The 27,704-nt window shown below is 32.8% G+C and overlaps 1 protein-coding gene across 1 annotated transcript in view; it reads left to right on the top strand.

The window, feature by feature from the left end:
• Positions 1–13,685, top strand: part of LOC143914132 (neurotrimin-like) — a 199,100-nt gene extending 185,415 nt beyond the window's left edge. Inside the window, exons 5-9 of the mRNA XM_077434221.1 lie at positions 6,962–7,090; positions 11,703–11,841; positions 12,103–12,254; positions 13,290–13,376; positions 13,654–13,685. Coding sequence (XP_077290347.1) covers positions 6,962–7,090; positions 11,703–11,841; positions 12,103–12,254; positions 13,290–13,376; positions 13,654–13,685 — 539 coding nt within the window. The remainder of the gene's footprint in view (positions 1–6,961; positions 7,091–11,702; positions 11,842–12,102; positions 12,255–13,289; positions 13,377–13,653) is intronic.
• Positions 13,686–27,704: the final 14,019 nt, after the last annotated feature.

The raw sequence follows: 27,704 nt of genomic DNA on the forward strand, positions 1-27,704 counted from the left end.
GTAAAATAAAATTATTTTTATTTTTATTCAAAATAATAATTTTATATACAAATTATAGAAGAGGTATGTTTTTAAAAAACTTTTTTTTATAATATAATTATTCACTCTTTATTTTTTTTTAAATATCACACCTACATACATAGCTTCAAGAGTACGATTTTTGCTAGCATTTAGCTAACAATGAATGTATTACGATTCCAACTCTGACTCCGATTGAAATGCTTCTACTTCACGACTCCTACTCTAAAACACTGATTACTGTACATGGATAAAATCTTAGCTTCATACTTTAAAGCTTCCAATAGTAATGATATATTTTTCTTTCAACTACCCATTCTATTAAAAAGAGTGCGCGCTCAAATAAATATAATAATACAACGGAAAAGCCAGCTTTAAAGTCATACACACATACATACATCGCTGAATTAGAAGCTTTGGTCCTAATCGTCTGGAGCTTTCGTCGAACGGAACGAGCTTTCGACGCGACGCGTGTCGTTTGTCACACGGCCAGACAAAAGAACATACCCGACTTACCCAGCTTCTTTTCCGGAGCTTTCTGTGCTGTGGCCCAGCTCAAAAGCTCGTCGGTTGACTGGGTCGTCGTAATTGATGCGTTCGAACGAGTGCTCCTCTTTGGAGTACGGCTCTGTCGAACTAAGCTCGGTCCTTGTCGAACCAAAGAAATTAGCGGACAGCTGGATGTTTCTGGATCCAGCCAGATGATACTGTGTAGCTCTAGATCGTTTGATCGTTTCAATTCCATTCAAATTTGTTTAATTTTTTTCATATATGCTATAATATCATGACATATCACACTAAGGACGCCGACACACAGAGTGGTACGTGCCATGTGTTTTTTTTTAGATAGCATCCCGATCTACATATTTCAGGCCAAAACTCACCCCCAAGAGCAGGGTTTCCCAAACTATGTTCCGCTGGATCTGAATAGGTGTTCCGCGACAATTTCGAAAGGTTTTATACACTGCAACACATTTAATACACTGCAAGATCAACGCAGACATAATTATTTTCGCGTATTGGACGCTTGGAGTTCAGCACAGTGACTTGCGGATCTTTTTAGCACAGTAAGGCAAGTGTTAAACGAAATTTTTTTTCTGCATAAAATGATACTGTTGCTTAGCGGTGGGTTTTGGATTCAAATAAAAGGCCAAATTCACTTCACAGCATTTATTACATATATACAAATATACCAGGAAGGCTTAAGAGGGCTGGACAGCAGCGCCTCGTACATACAAACGTACTATACTTCTCCCTACCTCAATTATGGCACTAGAGAAATTATTTTTTAATATGCTATGGATATCTACCATTGGGGTGCATCTATTGTTTTATTTTTTTTGATTAATTATTTTTTATAAGAGCTAGGAGCCGCCAAACATCTATAAAATCGCCATCTTTTTTACACCCACGAAAAGAGTCTAGCGTGGTTATTTAACGGTCGATTTAAAAAAAAATACGCCGATAGATGCACAGAAAGTATCTTTCTCATACCGATGATGAAATTTTTTTAAAAATTGGTTCAGTTTTGGAGGAGAAAATAGTAGAATACGAAACCTCGATTTTGTCAATTTAAAACACGTTTTATCTGGTCGAAGCGCAACTGTCGCATTCACTCAATATATATATATTGATATATATTGTCGCATTCACTCAATAAATACGTACACTCAATATATATATCGAAGAAAGGAACGGTAACAAAATTAAGGTTTCAGGTGTACAGCCCTCTTAAATCTATACATTATGTCTTATGAAGTTGAATTGATCTACGTTTTCAATCATTTCTTTGAATTACATAAATAAAATTTATTATAAAACAATGATCATTTATAGATACATACTAAGGCTTCCAATCCCTTTGTTTTCTGGTACCGTGAATCCCGGTGCTGAAACTAGTCTGAATACCGGGATTACGGTGATGGCAAAATTTCTTTTTAAATATTATTTTTACAAAAATAATAAAGAAAAAACATAAAAACACATTATATAATGAGAAATGGTGGGATGAGCAATGACAGTCATAGTCCATTTGTTTTGTTTGACCCGTTTTGACGCCGGCTTGCCGTTCCCACGAAATGGTATCAACGGCCTGTATTGTGTCGCAGATTTTGTGCTCAACTGCAATGATATTTGTAGCATATTTTGACTGATTCGAACTCAGAATCGATCACTTATCACGTTTTCACGTGTGTCTGTGTGTCTGTGTGAGTGTCCGTATGTCTGTATATATATTGATATATATTGTCGCATTCACTCAATATATACATACACTCAATATATATATCGAAGAAAGGAACGGTAACAAAATTAAGGTTTCGGGTGTACAGCCCTCTTAACAGGTAAACCCCAAATGCACCTTCCTGGTCCACATAATTATTACATACATTACATGTAAATCTAAATATTCGAACGTCGTATTAATACGATAAATAACGATGAATAACTTTCATGTAACAATACGAATTTTATATTCGATAAACAACCACAGAGACATCTATGGTGAGCAATATGGCGAAACCTAAGATATAACAATAAATAAAGGTTCGCAACAGAAAATTGGGAAGGAAACGCCAATTTTACAGGAATCGTTTCAATGAAAATCAGAAAAATTGGCAAATTCTGATAAGAAACGATCGACCTAGACAAATCAAGGTCTGGCCAGCAACGAGACTTAGCGGGGAATCGAACTCGTAACATCAAGTACGAAATAATTCAACATTCACCACTAGACCACGCTGATTTATTCAACGATTCGGAAGGTCACTTAACCACCACTCACTCCAGAATAATCTGATCTACTGTGTGTACCTTCTTCTAAAAGACAAGTTGCACACAACAGCTTCCCCGATCAATTTATGTATCTATTGTCTAGGCACGTAAAGGTCTACCATGGTGAGTCTATTGTTCTGCGAAAGCTCCAGTGTATTCTTTATTCGGGCACTTACTGAGTCCCGTTAGCCTTATCCGGGGTATCTATTATTCCCTTGTTACAATACTCAAATGAAGAGTATGCGTTTTATATATATTTTTATTATTATTTATTATATAAAGTTCATTGTAATACGAGTAGATGTAAATTATATAATAAAAATCAATTCGAATGGAAAATCTGATTCGCATTTATGTACATAGCTTTTATTATACTCGTATAAATATATTATTTGATTTCATCTCAATAGAACTATCATACGGCGGAGAATCCATTTTTAAATAAGATTTATCTCAAATAGTTGATAATTACGCCACAAATGCGAAATTAAAAATAGACTTTAATTTTTAAAAATGTAAATATAAAAAAAAAAAAAAGTAATATATTAACGCGCTACTTACAATACTGGAGTAATTTCCCGATATCGAGTCCGACGCGCGTTTTTAATTATTATGTAAATTTTATCACGTTTTTGCAATTTATACTCCCCCATCCCCCCCCTCCCCTCAAACAGCTCCTCCCATGTAGATATACAAGAGAATAAAATATCTTCATATTTATGGGAGCTTTTCCCAATATCAATTTCCCCTCAAAGCGTCGAATATTCAAATCATTCTATATTAGATTCGTCCACGGCCATGCCTATTACATAATATATAATATTACATTGTACCGTACACGTTTGGATGTAGACGCGCTTACACATTTGCGTTTGTTAGTACGTGAGCTAAATATTAACTGGAGCAAAGTTGAATCGTAATAACTGAAGATTTGCGTACACTTTGGGAGGCGCCACGTCAAATAGAGTGGCTTTGTTCGAAACAATAATAATATTATGTGGAATTTACTTCAGCACGTCATTTATTCTGAACCGTTGTACACGTTCGTTCAAATTCTCCAGAGTCCATCCGTCTAACCCCCTCTTCGTCTAGACTAGTTGTGTATTTTGAGCTATTGTATCTTACAAAGCACACGAGTGTCTTGTATATTCATTGAATGACTTGGATAAATTCCACTTTACACGCTAAAAAACTTATAAACTTGCTCTCTTAGCTTCTTCGTGCATGAATTGTATACATTTTACATTTACAATGCCCATAGGATTTTTTTAAATATACATAAATTATATATTTTTTTAAATATTTGTTTAACATACTTGGGGGAGGTGGCAAAACCGATAGACCCGAGGGGTTTGATTTATACATATTTTATCAATATAAAATTATTTATTTAAAAATACATGGGAAGGCAGCAAAGCCGGTAGACCAACGGGGTTTGACTTAATATTAATAATAAAATAAAAACAAAAACATTCATAATTATAATAAGATAAAGTATAATAACATATTTGGCCAAAAATCAATATATACATTTTTTTTTATTTTTACATATATACCAGGAAGGCCTTACAGGTAAATCCCAATGCGCCTTCCTGGCCAATTACTAATACAAATGCAGCATTTTTATTATAAGTCGTTGAATTGCGAGACACTAAAAAAACTCGCAAATTAACGAGACATCTATGAATTGTACATAAATTTTTATTGTACATCAATCAAATTTCAAATAGTGGTGACATAGTAGGTAGGAAGGATTTTTAGCCAATTTTTTTTTCCGGGAACCGTTTCAACAATGAAATCAGAGAAAATTGGCAAACTCTGATAGGAAACGATCAACCTGGAGTCACAAATCGAGGTCTGACCAACAGCATACTCTGAAAAATTCATTTTCATTCAGGGATAGAACCCGGCACCTTCTTGACGGTAAGCAGAAGCTTAACGTCCGAGCTATGCTGCTGGCTATATTGTGTATTACATTACATGAAGCTAGACGCCAAATTTGAAATTTATATATATACATATGACGGTTAAAACTATAAATATTTATATATTAGAGATAACAAGAACATATAGAGTGAATTATAGGCGTTTAAACAATTAAAATCTGATATGGCCATATCACGGAGAAAAGGTTGAAGATAGATTATAGTAGCTTGCTAGACGTCACCGTACCCAAAATTGTGGATATTTGATAGGCATTTTATACGATATTTTATCTCCAACGTAATGGCAGACGATACATTAACGTATATTGATGACCAAAATGAGCAATATGGCAAAGTATGAAAACGATTGGATGAGAGATAAGAGATATAAAAAAATACCACTAACACGAAAACCATGTGAACTGTATAAGAGGTATGTAAAAATAGGTAAATATGAAAAAAATACGAAATAAGAGAAATCCCAAAAGATAAAAAAGAATAAAAATAAAGATATCTGTAACGGTAACAGGATAACTAAAAGAAAACAAAAATATAGAAAAGATTGGATAAGAAGAATTACAAAAAGTCTTAAGAACAAACAGAAAGACATCTAGCTTGTTTTTAAAAACATTAAGGTTTTCAGAATTTACTACATTGTTGGCAATACTATTTCAAGCTATAACGACTCTGATTGAAAAGAAGGAATCTCTGATAAATATATTGTTTTTTTTTTTTTTTTTTGAAGTTTGAGATGGGTGTTTTTTTGAGTATTTTGATCTCTTAAGATGAGTGTTTTCATTGAACGTAATAAGTTTGAACATTTATAATGATAAGTTATTATTTTAAAGGTTTCGATTAGGTCACCTCTTATTCTTCTCGTCTCCAGTATAGTGAGATTCATTATTTTCAACCTCTCGTTATAAGAAGGCGATTTAAGTTCAAAAGGTATCTTTCTCCTTTGTACCCTTTCGATACATATAACATATTTTTTTAAAATGAAGATTCCATATACTAAAAGCGTGTTTTAATGTAGGTCTGATAGAAGTTTTATTTATATGTTTAAGTTGAGAAAATTGAATAAAATGTTTTATTATATACAACAATGAATAACAATTGTTCAAAATATGATTCATATAAGAAGTCCATTTTAGGTCACAAATAGTGATGATGCTTAGGTCTAATTGGTGTTGTATAAGTTCTAAAATGATTGTCACAGTTGATAAAATGATTGTCACATTTTATATTTTCAGGTGGGCCAATATTATTCACCTAATTTTGATTATATTTCATTTTAAATTTAATCAATATATATTCAATTTTATATCAGTTCATTCTTTAAAATTAACGGAAAAATGTATTTGTTTTCAATAAATATGATTTAAGTCCAAAAATATATATTATTTTATATAACAAACGTTCATAAATATTACCAAATTCAATGATATTTTCAGCATGTTTATTTGAGACTTTGAACAAATATTTTTAAAATTGTATTCATCTAGATACAATTAAATATACATAAATATATGAAACAACTCTTTAAGTAAACAGATAAGCTTAGAAATTCTCTCAATGTGGCGCAAATTTTAAAATAAACCAATTTTATCCCAGAAAAAATCAAGTGCTAAATTTGCCAACTTACAAATTCACAAACGAAAGATTGAAAAGATATTCATAAAAAATAAGTTAAATCTGTATATGAATATACTGATTGAATATATTTTGTCTGTTTTTCATTTTCAATTTTAAATACATTGTAATAGTCACTTTTATGAGATGAAAAAGTATTAAATTGTTTCAATTTTATTTTGTATCAATTTATGTATATTTTTACTAATTTTACAAACAAAAATCAAACTTTGAAAAAATGATAAAAACAAATAAATAAAGTTCACTTCAAATAGAGTGATTATTTTTGGCCCACCTTCACCTAGCAGTAATGTTACAGCGTGACCTGTTGACCCGGAAATTCAATCTAGAAATCGAACGAAAATTCAAACGCAACGATATCACTTTGATGACTTTTACATATAAATTTAACTTTATCGTTTCATTCAGTATCTGCTCATTAATTGCTTCGAGCTGCGAGTGTTGAGTTTTAAATTTAACTGCTGCTTCTTCCCCTTCTACATTTTTAATAGCTCTGCGAGATCGTTCTCTGCAAACTTATTTATTTCCGAGCTCACGAATCAATAGCTGTACATATTTTTATTCTATTAATCCGTTCATTTATCTCTTCTTTGCAGTGGAAGTCTACAATGGAGAGAGCCTGCCTTTGACAAAAGTAGACAGGAAGCAAATGGGTGCATACTTGTGCATAGCGTCTAACGATGTTCCGCCAGCTGTCAGCAAACGCATTATGGTCCATGTCAATTGTGAGTATATTAATTGAACTGACGTGTTGACTATAAACGGAGGATTCAATTTAAGCAGCCATCAACAGGAAATTATAGAGGAGCTTAGTGGAAGAAGGTCGTAATTACCAAGAAAAACGATATTTAAAAGCTTACTCGGATTCTTGAGAGAAATGGAGATGCAACATTTTCTAATATAAACATACACTACTTACGATCGAGGTCTCAACATAAATTCTCGTAATCCTCCATAAGAAATAAACATAAATAAAACAAAATTTTATCATTTGTATGCATGTAAATTTGACACAAAACTGCAATACAACTGTAAATCACCAAGTAATCTAGTCACTGTTGTTGCAAAGCCCTATTTAAATATATATAAATGTTTTCGTCTCGCATCTAACCATAATTACACGTTACAAATAGTTCAATTCGTTGTTAATTACACTGTTCGACACGAAAAATGATTCAGAGACGAGATATGATTTTTTTATAGATTTATGCCGAGTAAACACGAATCTAGTATAAAAATTCGTTTATTTTATCAAGGTAAGCCAGTTATTAATAGAATTTTTGTTATTAATAACACAAGAATAGTCGAAATATGATTTTTCTAAGTGGAATTTTATTTAATTCTCATATAAAGACAATTTAATATATTATCCCTATTAATTCAATTCAGATTCGTGTAAATACGAGTGAATACTAGTACGAGCTTTTAGCTTGCAGTTTTACCGATTTAAAATTCAACACACTTCTAATTAGCTCTTTTAAACGAAAACAAAAAATAGTGAAGCTAGAACACTATCCTAATAAACATGTTTCAATAGAAAATACTCAATATAAAATAGTATTAACATTGGGAAAAAATCCCAAGTGAAAATACGTACTTTTGACTTTTGATTTAAACTGGACGACTACTTAGAGAGATTTGACAGCTAAAAAGTACTACAAATGAAAGATTAAATACCCGACTATAGATCCCAATATTCATTTTGAACAGGAAATTGACAGATTTTGAGACATCGACCTAACAACACCAAGATATAGAAAAATCGCGCGATTTAAAAAACACATCTCCGAATCTCGAGCCAATTAACATTTTTTTATACCAGATTCGTGTTCAATGGGTTCAATCTATAAGAAAAGTCATATTTTGTCCCTGAATCAAAAAAAAAGTCCTCATTTGTCGATGAGTGTTATCAGAGCCGCGCCTAGTACTTCGGCCACCTGTATACTTACTTACATATGTACTTACCTAGTACTTAGGCCGCTCTTTAATTTTATCAGCATTTGTATAAATCACATTAATAAAAAAAAAATGAAGTATTAATACTCTCATATGTCATCTCTGTCGCAAATAGTTGTAATAACATGTCAAAATAAACTTCGACAGTCGAATTTAAACACACACACGGTGACCCCGATTCGGGACGTAGACGGTCGTCCTAGAAGGACTCATCTCAGGTCTTGATATCGCCAATAATGATGATTTTCATTCGCTGCAGAAGAGGTGGCGAAGGACCCACATTGAGATCCGCAAAGTGTATACATGTGTGGAGAGCCGATGGCAGTTTGTTATCCTAACCCGATATAAGTAATATCGTTAGGGGGTTCCCGCGTAAAGGGTCCTACACTCGAATACATACAGAGGTCCTTTGGTCCTTGTTGTCGCCTTATTTTCGCCGGCCAGACGGCTACAAAGCGAAATTTTCCCCTTTGATCGAATTCCCCCGCCACTATAAATAACGCCTCCTATACAAATAAAAGGATTTATAGTCGGCAGCTTTTCCCAGTTTCGGCTCGATCAATGCGCGCTTTCATTTCCTCTCCTCTCCGAAACCGGAATGGATAAACGGCGGTGATTCCCCTGTGTGTGTGTGTGTGTGGGTTAAAGTCCCAGTTCTCTCAGTCTCCTTCTTCTCTCGAAACACTTGATGTTCGTTGTTGTTTGTAAAACCTGTGCGATTAATCCATTAGTGGAGGAGCGCCATATAATCAAAGGCGAATGAGCGTTCGGTTAGATGCCTGTTTAGTTCTGAACTAGTGCTTCTCAGCTTAAACAATGCTATGATTAGTTTCAGACGTGTCTATGTATGTATGTTTGTATATTTCTGAAAATAAGCCATTTCAATATCGAAATTTTACATAATTGTTCTCAAATAATGTTAAACGGCACATAGACAATACTTGTTTGCGGGCCACCAAAATGCTGGGATTCTTACTACGAACTATTAAACCTTTCCAGAGTGCGTTGGTGCTTAAAATTCAATATGAATCTCTAGTACGTAGCATTCTAGAGTTTTCTTCCATTATATGGAGTCCTTCCCATATGACTCAATCATTGAAGATTGAGAGAATCCAAAAACGGTTTCTCAGATATTTTTATATGGAATTGTGTGGTTATTAACCCTGGCTATATCCTAGCGTTATATAGCGTTAGGCTTCAACTCATCGGAGTCTCGTCGTGTTATGTTTCTGGGAAAGCACTTTTTTAAGCTATTAAATGGGATAGTACACAATCCTCGGGTTCTTAATGAATTTAAGTTTTATGCACCTAGTAAGTTCAGGGACCTGAGGAATCGTTATTTGTTTGCTCCTCCTTTGGCTAGCACAAATATATTGGCAACTTCTCCAATATCTAGAGTGATATATCTGTTCAACCAGATTTCTGGTAGAATTGACATATTCAATGTAAACTGTGCTAAACTGGTTGAGTGGTTGATTTTATCAATTATAAATGTTAATGATGTTTCCATAAAGATATAGCAGATTGTTATATCTTGATGGAAATTGTATGACTAGTCACAGTGACTCGTTGGAGATCTCTGTAATGTAACTGTGGCTAATATGTAAAAAATAAAAATAAAAATGTATTTAGAGATATATTTGAAAGTGGCATCCTTTCATATTAATCTGATACATTAACTGTATGTGTCTTTAAAATTCGATATTTTGATAAAAAAAAAACAGCTTTTAAATAGTTTGATCGTCAAGTTTAATAGCAACACTTTTTATTATATTTTTGGCTATAATGAGTGAAAATTTCAATAATTACCATTCTCGGTGAACTAAATAATGAATAAAAATACATTAAAAAAGATGTAACTTACATATGAGCCGTTTGAAAGTGGCGAAAGTTCAATTGTCAGTTCCGAAAACATAAAATGAAATAATAAAATTCACAAATTGTTATCACTTATTTTAATTCGATATGTCAAGAATCTTGGAAAATCAGAATAAACGTATTATAGGCCAACAGTACCTGTAAATATTGTATAAACGCAAAACATTATATTTAATGTTTTGCGACATATTTCTCGAAATGATGAAAAGTGGACTTACGTCAATTTCGAATATAACGGCTCATATTTAAAAGAAATAGAAGACCTTGACTTTTGGATGACAAAATTTTTTGATAAAAAGTTAAAGTTCAGTACAATAAGACTAATGGTATTCAAGTGACCTTTCAATATTCAATAAAATATTTTTTCTATACATGTAATTCTTTGATTATATATACATATATATATATATATATATATATATATATATATATATATATATATATATATATATATATATATATATATATATATATATATATATATATATATATATATATATATATATATATATATATATATATATATATATATATATATATATATATATATGTATATATAATACATAGGTACATATATAAAACGAAAAGTTAATAATATAAATTAATTACTGATTTACTAAAAATAAATTGCAGCAAATTTACGTATGGTTTCTATAAAAAAATCATTTTATACATCAACATAAAAAGTTTTAGTCCTATAACATATTTTTGACTATTTTTGTATTAAAAAATAACGACATGCATAAGGCGCATAGATAAAGCCAACAGGCGACTTCATGACTCAATAGCCACGCGCCAAAAGCGACGAAAATTTAGCTGTATCTTTCTCTCGCATTGATTCATCGATCAACAAGAATATGAAAGCGAACAGTCAAAAACATGACTTATCACTACCGCCTTTAAATCATAATTTGGAACGTGGAAATGTATAAATGTATTTTTTTACGATATACCCCTTTTCTAATTCATACAAATCTATTAAAATAAATTAGTTTATTCTATTAATACAAGAAATATAAGGTGTATAGCTTTGAAAACCACATAGTTATTACGAAAAACGTAAAAATTGGAGCACTTGCATACCCCACTTCGGTGAGGGAGGGTTAATTTGATTATTCAGTACTAATTTGAAACTGAAATATTCACTTATCGAAACACATCGAGAAACGGGAACGGGAATTGCATGCGTTATTGTATGCCGGGTTCAGCTAGTATAATACATATAAAATATTACATTTGAATTGTATACACATACATATGTACGTAGATGCTCTAAGCTTCTTACACTTTCTCTAATTAAAATAAAAATCAAAGCTACGAAATAAAGATATGAACTTGTATGAAACGATATTAAACTGCCTATAAAAATATGTTTATTTCTAAGAAAATTGTCTCCAATTAATTTCAAACCGTTTTCCATATACTTTTTAATCAATTTCGTTCGAAGATATGCAATCAAAGATATAATAGATTTAAAAATTAAAATTTTCAATAAATTTACAGTTGCTCCATCAGTGTCTGTGAACCAGCAATTAGTAGGAGTTCCTACAGGCTCGGATGCACGTCTAGAGTGCATCGTCCAGGCATTTCCACAAGCAGTACGAACGTGGATCAAGAACAGAGAAGAAATGCTGGTAAAAGGGTACGTAGACTCAGAAAATAATTTTATGCATAGCGAAGAACGTCGTGAAATATTGCCCAATATTTTCATCGAAATTTTTCACAACGAAATAAAAATATACATATGTATATAATCCGATGGAAAAAAATGCTAATGCCACAAAAGGCAGGTGTGCGACGGGGCGTCAAATTAAAATTTAAATTGACCCATATCCCAATCACGTTTAATCAACCTTACAATTTTCCAATTAATGCTCTGATCGAATTTTAATTTATTTTACAGGAAGAATTACGTCATGAATTGGGAAAACCTGTCGCCGTACGAAGTGCGTATGATACTGACCATCAAAGACTTCAACAAGAGTGATCTTGGGACTTATATGTGTGTGGCTAGCAACATCATGGGCAAAGCCGATGGGAACATAAGACTGTATGGTAAGTACCCAATTCCATCATTTAACAAACAAAGTCGAACTAAAGATCGTACGGTGCTACTTTAGTATGCGGTCTACCTTCACATATCTACTTTAGTATGCTTCACGTTTTTACTTTAATAAGCGGTCTCACTGTCTCAGTTCTTACGTGTGACACTGATACTGAATAATACCGACCCTGAAAACCTAATCTTAAATGAATAGGGCCAACCTTAACTTAACCTAACCTGACCTTTAAATAAATAGGTGTTGGCTGCTAAGCTATTTCATCAATATTTTTACAAAAAAAAACATATTGTTACGTATACTTAAAAGAGCCGCCGAGTAATTGCGATCGGATTAGGCCGGGTAGCGTCCTGAGAGACCGTGTGACCGGTGTAAGTGGTTTCAAGGATTAGCGACAGGCTAAGTGCAAGTAAGCTAAACAATGATTGCACTTCTCATACCGTGGGAATACATATCCGAACACGTGACTATACATTAGGTAAACAGATTAGACGTCCTGAGAGATCTACCCCTTATAAGGCGGTACGTAGGCGATATCATGTCATTCTGAACTGAGCACTGCCAGTGCGTGTATCTCCTTAATCATCAATAAATGCTGTGAAACGACTATTGGCCTTTTACTTGGATCCTCCACCCACCCCTACGCAACAATATCTTATCTTATCTTATCAATAGCAGCCAACACCTATTTATTTAAGGGTCAGGATAGGTTAGGTTCAGTTAAGGTTGGCCCTATTCATTTTAGATTTGGTGAAGAGATATGTTTGCTTCGACAACATTATGAGGCGGCAGGAAAAAACAAAAATTATAATAAACATTTCGTTGCTACGATACAAATAAAAAAAAATAGTCGACTGCGATTCAAAAGTAGATTGCATGCAAAGGTAGACCGAATACTAAAGTAGCACCGATCGTACGATCCGTATGGAAATTTCATGATTTTTTTAAGCTATTTTTTGTTTATATTTTTGAATAATATACCTATAGGTAAATAGTGGGCAATGTTTAAGAATAATATGATTATTTTTAGAAATCAAAGTGACGACAACAACGCCCTCTACGACGACTACAACGCAAGTGTCGACAACGACTGAAGTTGAGTACATCGCCATTCCAAGTGAGTCGAAGCTATTATTATTTTTTTATGTTTTACAATTTCGCCATAGCGACATTACAGATTAGCTCCAGGTCGTCACTATGGCTAATTTATTAGAAGTCATTGAAAACTCATAATTAACGAGACATCTAAATACATAAGTATTACATACATACACATGTAAATCGAAACAATACCTGACATCTATGGTCAGATATTACAAACATCGTATAAATACGATTAATAACATTTTTCATGTAACAATACGAACTTTTACATTCGATAAACAACCACACAGACATATACGGTGAGAAATCTGGCGAAACGTGAGATATAAGGATACTCAAGGTTTGCAATAGAAAATCGGGAAGAAAAAGCCAATTTTACAGGAACAGTTAAATAAAAATCAGAAAAATTGGCAAATTCTGATCAGTAACGAATCGAACCTGTGACATCAAGCACGAAAGAATTCAATACTCACTACTAGACTACGCTGCTGGTTAATTATAAAAATGATTATCATCATCATCTACAGCTATTCGCCAACCACTGCTGGATGAAGGCCTCTCCAACATGCTTCCACCCGTCTCTCTTTTGCGGAACTCTCATCCATTTCACTCCACACCTTTTCCTAATTCCGTCTACCCATCTTCTCTGCGGTCTTCCTTTTACCCTTTTGCATTCTCTCGGGTACCATTCTAGCATTTATTTTGTCCACCTTTTTTCTTTTAGTCACGTGGCCCGCCCATTGCCATTTCAATCTCTTTACTCTATCCACTATATCCACAACCCTTGTCATACTTCTCACCCACGTATTCCGTTACCTGTTTATGCCAAGCATACAACGTTCCATACATTTTGAGTGCATTGGACTTTTTGTTGTAACTTAGCGTTCAATTTCCAAGTTTCACATCCATACGACATCACTGGCAAAACAAATTGATCGAATAACTTTTTCTTCAGGGATTTTTGATTTTAAAACAACATTCATTTGTTCAAATGCGCTCCATCCTAATTTCATACGTCTATTTATTTCTTCTTCCTTATTCCGATTACGATGAGGCTTTATGTAATTTATAAAAGTGATTGTAATACTTTTAAAGTGTCTCAAGCCTTCAATGTCAATCTTATGATTGATTAGTGACATAATTCTGAGTAAAAACGATTCTGGAAGACGTAGTGTATTTTTAACCATTTTTAATTACTTCAATCATAACATTTTATTTTGTTAATTTAAAAAAACATTTAAAAAAAAATAAAAGGTTACGTATAAGTGTAAATGTAGTAGATGAATCATTTAATAATGATTTATCATTTAAATGTTAATTAACTGTATACATATGTATGTATTATTCAGTAAATGGCTCAAAATCAAAGGGTTTTTCAATATAGAATCCCTTATTTCGGTATACTCTCTCATTGAACCGTAGATTATTACTTTTTATCCAACTTTGAACCCCTGAGCAACGCCGAGTAATTCAGTGTATCGTAAATTAAAAACAAAGATACGTATGTATGCTGAAAATGTCGAATTTATACCCAAAACTATTTCCGTAATTTCGTAATAAATTAAAGTAATTAATTCAAACAATTAATGATGATCCTACAGTTAGCCTATAATTGATTAATTAATATGCTTAAATAAATCAATACTGTTGAATACCGGTATTACCAATAGTGTAGAATTTTGTAGAAGTGTCAATATTTTTGTAATCTCTCTATCTACTGATTTCATAAGATTTCATTCAGGAATTTTTTAAATAAAGTGCCACCTCTTGTATTTTTTGAAAACTAATTATGTATGTATGAGACGGTTCATACGTTTTTCATCGTATTTATGAACTAATGATTTTTTTGATATATTCGTGGAATATTCAATTTTTCCGATTGGTAATAACATATACTTACATTCTTATGATGAGACTTTGACTCTGAAGAAAGGTATTTGTACACAAAAGTACAGTTATTTTTTTTTCCCCAATATGTTGGAAATTGCTCGCATTAGGCTTTCGTCGACGTTCATTATCGGATTTCTCATTATTAACCCATTAACTGCCATCCGAACGGTTAACGCGAAACATCCACTTTTGTGCTCGTAGAAGTGCTCTAATCTCGCACCGCGCTCCCCATTCTCTGAGCACGGCCTATGAAAAGTGGCAAAAATACCCTCTTTTATCCGCCAAATACCAGGAAAACCCACCCCAACCCGATCCCCGTCCACCCCTCCCATCTCCTCTTTCAAAAATATTTACAACGACCGTCGGGTTGGGGTTAAATGGTGTAAGTCGTTTTAACGACCGCTACGTACAAGTCTCATTTGAATATGAACGGCGGTATCCGCGCTTTTCCTCCCATCCCTCCCCATTTTCCATTCTCAGCCCCCAGCATCCCCCTCTCGATAGTCCCTCTCACCCCCTTTCCGTTGGATAAATCGTATCTTTTACAGACGTAATTTTCTTGTATGTATGCAAATGCGGTGCTGACGGCAATCTGGGCCCGGTCGTATTTCGATTATTCAAATGGACGGGGGCAGGGGGCTCCATTTTGGAGCACGAAATCTGATGAGGGTGGTGTCGGGGATGGGGTTTGACCTGGTCCAGGATGCCCGCTTTGTGTAATGCAATCTAAGATTTTAGTTGCATTGTCCAATTCCTGTCCAAACATATTTTTAATCAGCCATAAGAAGTGCCTTGGTTCAAATCTCCACTATATGTATATTGGAATTGTTTGTAATACTTGAAGGCTTTCACCATATATGTACATATGAATGTATGAATCATTTCAAATATTGATAAGATCAAGATTTGTTCGATAAAGAGATTATGGCAGACAGTTTACGTTCTGCTCGCACATAGCCATATGTATTTCAAATACATATGTGAGTGGGATGTAAAGTATCAAAATGTTTCTAGTTACGAAGGTAATTTTATTTTATTTTTTATTTTATCTTTAATTTATACCAGGAAGGCTTAAGAAGTAACCCTAATGCGCCTTCCTGGCCAGAAACATTGTACATTTGATGCAAATATTATTAGTATTTTACAAAGTACATAAATACATATCAATTAATATCCACAGAGACATCTATGGTCAAATTTGGAAATTTGCAGGATTTTAAACAATTCAGCGAAATTCAGTAAATACATATCAATTTATATCCACAAAGACATTTATGGTGAAAATTTGACTTAAAATTGCCAATTATACCGACTAAAAATAGACTAAAACTTTTCATTGCATACTAGAAATGTGTAACTGTAAGAAAATGACTAGTACATGAGTACATATGTACATACATATGTATAAGGAAAAAAACCTTCAATACTTTTCATACTTAAGTTTATTTTAATCATACATTGATTTTTTTTAAATATATAGATAATTCAAAAAATAAATGCATGAGGGAAATATAATAAAATGGACATTGGAAAAATGTACGAATTTTCTCAATCATGGACTCTTTTCGGTTTGAGAAATCTCAATAGTAAGTAAGATATTGCATCTTCGTCAAATATATGCTAAAATAAAAGCTTTAAAAGGTTCTAAAAGAAAATAACATAATAGGTAAATCCGTGTTGATTATTTTTTCTCGCAAAACTGTCACGACGACCTGTCGTAAAAAACAAAAAGTGAAATTAAAATTTGCAGCATAAACGGCAACAATAAATGATCTCAAAGTACTTTCGGCGACGCGGACCAAAAGTAAAAAATAAAAACATTGTTTATCCAGCACGTAATCCGAACGGATTACGGTAGAGCTTTTTCGAGCTTTCGCGAGCTTTTAAGAAAAGTCCTGAACACAAAGCTAGCAAACCTCGAAACTCGAGAAATTCCAAAATAGTAGTACAAAATCTGCCCCCCCGTACGACTCTCTGAATCGCCCAACTAGAGGAATTTCAAACGTCGACTTTTCCGCTTTTTTCGTGCTTTTATTTTTGCGCCCACATATTTTCCACAAACTTTTCCTCGTCCGCATGACGCAATTTTTCCCCGACGAAATTACAAATTCACCCCGGTGCGTTTACACGGCATCTTTAAATTAATACAAACATCAAAGGATTTCTTTCCCTTTTCCAAAGGTTATCAAATTAAAGTGTACCTTCTTTTTCGTCTTCGCTTTGTGTCGAAACTGCTCGCCCTTTCTTTCACTCTCACTTTTCATACCGAGATGAATTTTTCCTCCTTTCATTCGCCTCTGGCAGCAAACGCGCTCTATGATACACTTTATTAAAATGCGTACGCACCTCTTTCACCGCAAAAGTGAGCCAAGCTATACAACCCTACTTCACTGTGACACCTTTAACGTATACAATATAGTAGTCTGTTGTAAGGACACTTTTTCTAGGTGTCTTTTGAAAATGATAAAACGAGAATGAAGGAAAGAATATAAATTCACGTCAAAAATCCTATATTACATTCCCTTTTTTAAAACCATTTTTATATAGCCAGCAGCATAGCTCGGTCGTTAATAACACTGAGAGGCGCCGGGTTCGATCCCATGAGCTGACCTCAATTAAGTACATCTGTAGTGCTGCTGGTCAGACTTGGATATTTGTGACTCCAGATCGATCGTTTCCTATCAGAGTTTGCCAATTTTCTCTAATTTCATTGTTGAAACGGTTGCCGGTGAAATTGGCTAAATATCCTTCCTACCTTCTATGTCACCACTATTTGAGATTGATTTATGTACAATAAAATTTATGTGCAATTCATAGATGTCTCGTTAATTTTCGAGTTTTTCAGTGTCTCGTAATTTAACGGCTTGTAATAAAAATGCTGCATTGTAATTGTAATTTTTAATAGGCGCATTGAGGTTTACCTGTAAGGCCTTCCTGTATATATGTAAAAAATAAATAAACATCCTTACACATTGTACTATTGACCAACCAACTAAAAACTGAACTATCGTAAGAATAGTACTCCAGTGAATCATTTCATTTCTAACAAGCTTCATAGAGTCTGCCTCATAAATCAAACCTATACATAAGTTCCTTTACGAAATTTTCATTAGATCCGTACACTTACATATACTTACATATTCAATATTGAGTTTGTGACGTTTTATTTTATTTTTGCATATACATACACATACCAGGATGACTTGACAGGAAGACCCCAATGCGCCATCCTGGACAATTAATTACAAACAATGCAGCATATTATTATTACATAAATCACTGTATTTCCAGAAGCTGAAGAACACGAAATAACATTTAATTAATTAATTAATTACAGAATTAATCCATTGAGACATCTATGGATTTTAGATTTGTACATAATTTTTACAAATTGTATATACAATAAATTCACTAGATTTGTGACGGCAGGAAAGATGATTTTTGCCAATTTTGAGGAACCGATTCAACAGTGATCAGATAAAATTGGCAAACTCTGATAAGAAACGATCGATTTGGAGACAGAAATACCCTCAAATCTAACTAGCAGTATGATGGATCGGATTAATTAATTAATTTTTATTTCGTGTTCTTCAGCTTCTGGAAATACTGTGATTTATTAAATAATAAAATACTGCATTGTTTGTAATTACTTGTCCAGAAATGCACATTTGGGGTCTTCCTGTCAAGCCTTCCTGGTAAAAATAAAATAAAATAAATATGTATGTATGTGGTATCCGGACACACATCCCCCGGACATATACCCCCTGGACACATAGCCCCCCGACACATACCCCCGGCCAAAAATGATGGGGGGGGTTATTTGCAAGGGAGCTTTTTGTACGGGGGGTTAATGTTCAGGGGATTTTCGACCGGGGGTATGTGTCCGGGTGGTATGTGTCCAGGGAGTAAGTGTCCTAGAACCATGTATGTATGTATGTATTAGTGCTTCCAATCCCGTAAGATTACTTCAGCACCGGGATTTCGGTGCTAGGAATTTCCAATCCCGGGATCCCGGTGTTAGCACCGGGAATCAAATGTATAACAAAAAAAAGAAAAAAATGTTCAATTGCATATTTTCATATTTCAAAACCGTTCAATTGCATTTTGCAAACTCTCCCGATGTCTCACGCAAAAAATACTCCTCATATTGGCGTTCTTGTTTTGAGAGTTTGGCTACATTCTTTAAATTTTAGGTTCGCATCCATTTCTAGATTTCTAAGAGTAAATAAAAGACATCCTTTAATGTAATCAAATAAAGTAGAAAAACATCACTTTGATTCATTGATTCGTTTTTTACAAATAGTTTGTACCGTCTAGTAATTATTCATCGACACAAAAGAGTGTGGATAAGAACCCAAATATTGTCAGACGAAAAATCGAAAGCAAGCTGAAAAAAGGCTAGTAAAAAAGAGAGTTACTAAGTTTCAGTTCGATAGGACGAACGGTGTTCAAAAAATCCCCAAAATACACTGACGTACACATACGGACACTCACACAGACACACAGACACACGTGAAAACGTGATCAGTGATTGATTCTGAGTTCGAATCAGTCAAAATATGCTACAAATATCATTGCAGTTGAGCACAAAATCTGCGACACAATACAGGCCGTTGATACCATTTCGTGGGAACGGCAAGCCGGCGTCAAAACGGGTCAAATAAAACAAATGGACTATGACTGTCATTGCTCATCCCACCATTTCTCATTATATAATGTTTTTTATGTTTTTTCTTTATTATTTTTGTAAAAATAATATTTAAAAAGAAATTTTGCCATCACCGTAATCCCGGTATTCAGACTAGTTTCAGCACCGGGATTCACGGTACCAGAAAACAAAGGGATTGGAAGCCTTAGTATGTACATATCTATAAATGAACATTGTTTTATAATAAATTTTATTTATGTAATTCAAAGAAATGATTGAAAACGTAGATCAATTCAACTTCATAAGACATAATGTATAGATTTAAGAGGGCTGTACACCTGAAACCTTAATTTTGTTACCGTTCATTTCTTCGATATATATATTGAGTGTACATATATATTGAGTGAATGCGACAATATATATCAATATATATATTGAGTGAATGCGACAGTTGCGCTTCGGCCAGATAAAACGTATTTTAAATTGACAAAATCGAGGTTTCGTATTTTACTATTTTCTCCTCCAAAACTGGACCAATTTTAAAAAAAAATTTATCATCGGTATAAGAAAGATACTTTCTGTGCATCTATCGGCGTATTTTTTTTTAAATCGACCGTTAAATAAGCACGCTGGACTCGTTTCGTGGGTGTAAAAAAGAGGCGATTTTATAGATGTTTGGCGGCTCCTAGCTCATATAAAAAATAATTAATCAAAAAAATAAAACGATAGATGCACCTCAATGGTGGATATCCATAGCATATTAATAAAAATAATTTCTCTAGTGCCATAATTGAGGAAGGGAGAAGTATAGTACGTTTGTATGGACAAGGCGCTGCTGTCCAGCCCTCTTAAGCTAGAATTTTCCAGCGCTAGCGTACAACTTTTGACTGAAAGTGTACGCTAAAATTTATTTTACTGAAAATTTATTTTCCTGAATGCACCTAGTTTTCGTGCACACTATATGTAATAACATGTAATAATAAAAGGTAGATACGAGTCGTAGTGTTTGTGTGTGTGTGAGTGTGTGTAGTGTGGTGCGTTTAAGTTGTACCTTGTAAATAACATACGGTTAATAATGGCGCGACACGTGTTACCCGCGCGCTAAGCCCCCTTTACAATATCGTCGTACACGTCTAACGTATTTCCCAGCTTCCGGTGTAACACAATTGCTGGATATTATTCAGGAACCTTGAAAATTAAGCGATCGTCAACCCTTACGGTGAATAACTTCTAACATTTCCACATTGAATTTAGTCAAAATTCAACTCACGCTTTGTATATATGTATATGTATCTACGTAAACACGTGTTCGAGTTCAAACTTGTATGTTTACATGTATACACTATTTTTACTTTATTTATGTACGTAGTAATAATAGATGAAGTTTCGTGATCATGCGAAAATTCGAACTCGAGATTTGAGTCACTCAATCGATCACTGATCACGTTTTCATAATCTAGAAAAAATGTGTGTGTGTGTGTATTTTGCCGATTTTTTGAACACCGTCAGTCCTATCAAACTGAAACTTAGTATCGGTTACTGAAATTCTTATCAATACGCCGTTAGTTTTTTTCAAATTTTTAAGTTGACCGGAAATGGTACCTTGCCTTATGGGTGTCCCTTTTTTTTAATTCAATTACCTCCCAAGCCGTTAAATGAATCAGGTTAAAATTTTTTGAAATGTAAAAAATTCATGTATTATTCTTGTATCAATGTGATGAAAATAATCAAAAAAATCACTTAATTCTATAAACCAGAAGTGGGATTTTTTCGTCTTAGAAAGGTAAAAAAATGTTGTAGCCACGAATCTGTCCACACTCCTGAACGTATCAAGCTGAAAATTTGTATTTGTATTCTTTATGTACTAACTTAGAGCTGATAAGGTTTTGGTTAGATTTCATAAACCGGAAGAAGTATTTTTTTTTAAAAACAATATTCCATTATTTTATTTTAACCTTTAAAATTATTTTCTTGATATTTAATGTGTATAATAATTATGGTAATTTTAAGTAATAAAACAATTTCGAACAAAATCCGATAACCGGAAGTGGAACTTTAGTGTTGTGTAAATTTCCCTACATTTGCGTTCAATTTGTATCGAAAATGCTCTCATAACCGGCATGTGTATACGTGTATGTATGTTTAATTTTTAAATTTTGTTTTGTGAACTTCTTATTTATTTATTTATTTTATATATACCAGGAAGGCCTTACAGGTAAACCCCAATGCGCCTTCCTGGCCAATTACAAAGTCACTGAATTACAAGACACTGAAAACCTTGCAAATTAACGAGACATCTATGAATTGTACATAAATTTTATTGTACATTAATCATATTCAAATAGTGGTAACATAGTAGGTAGGAAGGATTTTAGCCAATTTTAATCGGGAACCGTTTCAACAATGAAATCAGAGAAATTGGCAAACTCTGATAGAAAACTATCGACCTGGAGTCACAAATATCCATGCCGGACCAGCAGCACTACAGATATACTCGGAAAAATTATTTTCAATCGAGGTCAGCTTATGGGATCGAACCCGGCGCCTCTCGGTTTTAGGCAAAAGCTTAACCACCGAGATATGCTGCCGGCTATATATACATATATAATATCGCTATTCTGTGTGTCTGTGTAAGATAACGCTCGCTGTGCTATTATATAATAGTCGTTTCAATGTACTCACAGTTATAATGATGCCAACAAAACGTACAAATATAAAACGAACATAATCAGATCAACAAAAAACTTATATATGTAGTATATACATATCTTTTTTTCAATCGAGGTCAGCTCATGGGATCGAACCCGGCGCCTCTTGGTTTTAGGCAGAAGCTTAACGACCGAGCTATGCTGCTAGCTTATATTCCTCAAATATAAATACATAGATAAAATCATGGGTTGGTCATATACGATTTTTTTTACATATAAACACTTAATTTCACTTAAAAAATCCTTTGCATTTACAGAGCACGCGGAGATACAGGGCGCAAACGGAGACACGACTCACGCACGTGTCTTCGTGCACGTCTTGTGAACTAATTTGAACGGTTTTTAAAATTTTCCGAACATCAAAAACCATCTCAAATATGAACTCGCCTTGAGAAAACCGCAACAAAATCGTACCCAAGCAACCGAATAAAGTAATACAGTGACTGGGGCAAATTTAGCAATTTGGCAACATTGACGCGTCGTACATATTAAGTCTCGCTATAAAACATTTTAAATGCCTACCACCCACTATGAGCGCGAAAAAAAATCGCACACTGCCGTCAGGTTATGGTCGCATTACAGCTAAATTATGACCGCATTACCGCACAGCGTTACGGGGCAATGATTCATATACCTATGTGATATATTGCACGTATAGCGATGGCGATGTGTGTTCTCCTATATTTTTTTCTTCGTTCTTCTCCTCCACTTCTTCCCTTTTGAATTATACATTAAACACGTGTTTTACGTCGTCTTTTCAGGATTTGTGGTGCCCCTGCCCCCTGCCGAACAGAAGGTCATCCCTGACGTGACGACTTACGGTAAGTCGCAATCTTTCAAAGACCCAATTCATTGCCTTAACTGCGGTCACGTGATGGGCCAAAATTCAATAACGCATTTTACACAATTGTAGCTTTTTATTTATTTGATAAATAAAATGCAAAAAAAAAATATATATATATATATATATGTATATATATATATATATATATATATATATATATATATATATATATATATATATATATATATATATATATATATATATATATGTATATATATATAAATATTTAAGAAATTAATTTTGAAATGGTGTAAATTAAAAACATACATATGTATATATTATTGTAAATTATTTTTAATCAGTTTCTTTATATCTATGTATGTATGTATATGTACATACATATGTTCTTAACTGCGGTCACCTGGTGGGCCAAAAATTCAATAACGCATTTTAAACAATTGTAGCTTTTTATTTATTTGATAAATAAAATGCAAAAAAAAAAAAATTATATATATATATATATATATATATATATATATATGTATTTATGTATATATATATATATATATATATATATATATATATATATATATATATATATATATATATATATATATATGTATTTATGTATGTATATATATATATATATATATATATATATATATATATATATGTATATATATATATATATATATATATATATATATATATATATGTATATATATGTATATATATATATATATATACATATATATATGTATATATATATATATATATATATATATATATATATATATATATATATATATATATATATATATATATATATATATATAATATTTAAGAAATCAATTTTGAAATGGTGTAAATTAAAAACATACATATATATTATTTTAAATTATTTTTAATCAGTTTCTTTATATCTATGTATGTATATGTACATACATGTAATTTTATTCACGTACATACTGTAAGTGAAAAGTGTACCTCAATTCGTATTATTAGTAGATTTTTTAAAAATAATTTCAGTTTATTATTTGTAAAGCCCGGACCCTGAGGGGGCTGTATATTGTTCAACTGTTGTAAATGCATTGTTTGAGGTTTGCTGAATCTTTTTTACAAAGGATTTACAACAATTGAACAATAAACGGCACGCTTCCGGTCCTACCTCTAATTATTTGACGCAAATATGTAAATATCTCGAAATCAATTGCCCGAAACGAATTACTTGAAAAAAAACTGCTCAAAAATGGATTGCTCGAAAACAAATTGCTTGAGAATCAATCGATCGAAATAAGATTGTTTCAAATGCCGATTTCCTGAAATACAATTAGTCAAATCGGAAAGTTGTAAAGTTGTCAAATAGGCAAAAAAGTTTTTTATATAAATATATTTTTATATTAATTTTAAACAAATCATAAAACAATCTATGATAACAAAATATCGTACATAACTGAATGGAAATACATGATTTTTGCATGATTAGCTGTGTGATATTCCACCTAAATAATCTCATATATGACTTGTAATATTTCGAGTAATATTTTAAATCAAGTATATGTATATTCGCTTTACAGTATTTTGTATACCATGTACGCCACATTTTTTCTATATGTTTAAAACTATCTAAAAAAAAACCACGTACCAAATCCCACGCTATGTGATTTCGCCCTAAATTGTATGGCCAGTAAATCCATATGGACCATAAACGTTTTGAAATGCGGCACTACATTTATACAATCTTCATAATGATAATAAATGTAGGTAATTGAAATTGGCTTAAATTGGCCGAAGCGACAGTTGACGAGTCTCACTGACTACCTGAGCCACGTGTCCCTTCATGAATCGAATCCAAAATAATTTTTAATTTTTATTTTTTGCAGACACCTTGGAAAACAACATCATCGAACAATCGGTGGTTGACAACCTATGGCACGCGACCGGAGCGCCCAGGGGTGCCCCAGATGATGTACCCAGCGGTTGTGCGCCCCTGGAATACTCTCTAGTCGTCGTTTTAACATCCTTCGCATTCGGAATCCTCAGATGATATATCGGCGGGCTCGAGTGCCGCGCTTGAGCGCCCCTGCCCTCCCACTGATGACTATGAGCGGCACAATAACCATACAGTACGATTGATTCTCAGCTTACTCCACGGTATATACATACATATGTATACCATGAATGGTACTTTAAATCAAAACTTACGGAAATATACCTGACGGGTTTTCAAAACCCGTATCAAATGAAACAATCGTACCGTATTGTAATATAAAATATTGAATTAATTCACATTTAATAATATTACATAGTAAAAATAATAATATTATATAATCGAGAGTGCGTGTAAAGTACTGTTCCTGTTTTTGATTTTTACAGGATTTGCGAAATATTTTTATATTACTAGCGTATATATAATAATATAAAAATACATATTGATTATTGTATTGCTAGGATATTGTGTATACAGTGATTTGTCGATATTTTGTGTATGGGGTGGTTCAAATACGGAATATGTGTGTGTGTGTGTGTGTGCAAATTTGGTCGCTCGTTGAGGGGTTAATTGATTCAATTTGTATCATAAACTGTGCTCTCTCGTATATGCACTTTGCAAACGGAATTACTTTTTCCCCTTGCATATTAAATTTAGCCCTCCCCAATGTAATGAAATATTGTTCAAATTGTCATTAATATGCTTTTTTATTGCTTTTTATATGCGATAAACTTGTAAATGCATTTTTTTTTTAATAATTATTGCATCAAAAATTGGTCGGCTGGTTTCACACCATATAAGATGGGGGTTTTTTTATTATTATTTTAAGTAAAAATAATAAAAATCCATTAGTAAAATATAAAATGTATAATATGATTGGTCTTCATTTTGCCGTAAATTTAGATTTTTTTTTGAAAAAATACTATTCTCTTGATCAAAATCTAGTTCGTTTTTCCATAAAAGGATGAATAGAAGATGAAATTGTTTCTATCGTTTTAGAATAGATGAATAGATTAACACTTATCTATACATGCATTTAAATTTTTATTATATTTTAATGAATTTTCCATATAATTATTTTCCTAGAAGATTTAAAGCTAAGTTTTAAGCTTGTATTATCACGAAGTTGAGACAACTAACAACGCAAATTAAAATTCAATCAAAATTGGCCAAAAATAATTGACGACATTTGAATATCAATCTTGTTTGAATGATCGAATTTTTGTATACAAAAATAACTAAATTTGACTGACTTTCTACTGTTGATGTAACTTTTCGAGGATTTTATTTGATTCTGTCGTCTAATTTTCTTCTTCACCAGTAATTAAATATATTTTTAAATCAATTTAATCCTTCAAATTAAAATGCAAAACTACTTAACTAGAATCGTGTACTAATAGAACTAATCATGTACTATCTACATATTGGTCTTTGGCTCAATATTAGTACTACTGGAAGCATTAGTTTATCTAGAAAAGCATCTCTGCAAAACTGCTGGTTGCTTTGATGTGCAATCATCAATTTTTACTAACCTCTTCTTAGTTCGCAAACGATTTTGTCGTGTGACGAAGTTTGGGTTCTTATCCGATCGTTTTAAAACTTTGCCATTTTGCTCGGTTTGGTCATCAATATAAGTGGAAATGACGTCCGCCATTACCATGGTGTAAAATAGTCGTAAAAGACACATTTGAAAATACTGCATCTTCGTTCACGGTGACGTCAATCGTCCACACTGTCGCATTTGTCCACACTGATCTGATCGTTTTTTCCCTTTTTGCCCCCTCTCACTAGGGGAGATTGAGCACTTTGCCATCCTCATGATCAAAGCTTACGGAGAGAATTGGTGATTTCTCAATTAGGTTTTTTTATATACATTTATTTTTTATATGTCTTAATATTATATACAAAACTTAGAAGAGGTTTGTTTTTAAAAAACTTGTTTTTTACTACAGTTTTTTTTTTTTTGAGCTACGATACTCCCAGCCAATTCAGGTACATTATATGTCGCAATTTGTTCTCTTATCCTATGGCACGCACCAATTTAAAGGCTTCAAGCTGCTCAACTAGATTGCTATTTATAACTTGGATTTTTTAAATCTAAACTAAGCTGATCTAGTTATCTTAAATAGATGTATTTTTATTTTTGTGTGATTTTTTTTAATATTGTATTTCAGCTTAAAGACTTCTATGAAATCATTTTCATTTTATTTTTTTAAATAATTCTTATGACTATTTCCACGAAATAAAGAAAATAATCAAATGGAAAAACATAATGAAATAGTAACTCAAACGATATAAGAATCGAATACTATGAAAGTAGA

This window comes from Arctopsyche grandis, chromosome 7, assembly GCF_051622035.1.
Source record: "Arctopsyche grandis isolate Sample6627 chromosome 7, ASM5162203v2, whole genome shotgun sequence".
In the NCBI taxonomy this organism is placed as follows: Eukaryota; Metazoa; Arthropoda; class Insecta; order Trichoptera; family Hydropsychidae; genus Arctopsyche; species Arctopsyche grandis.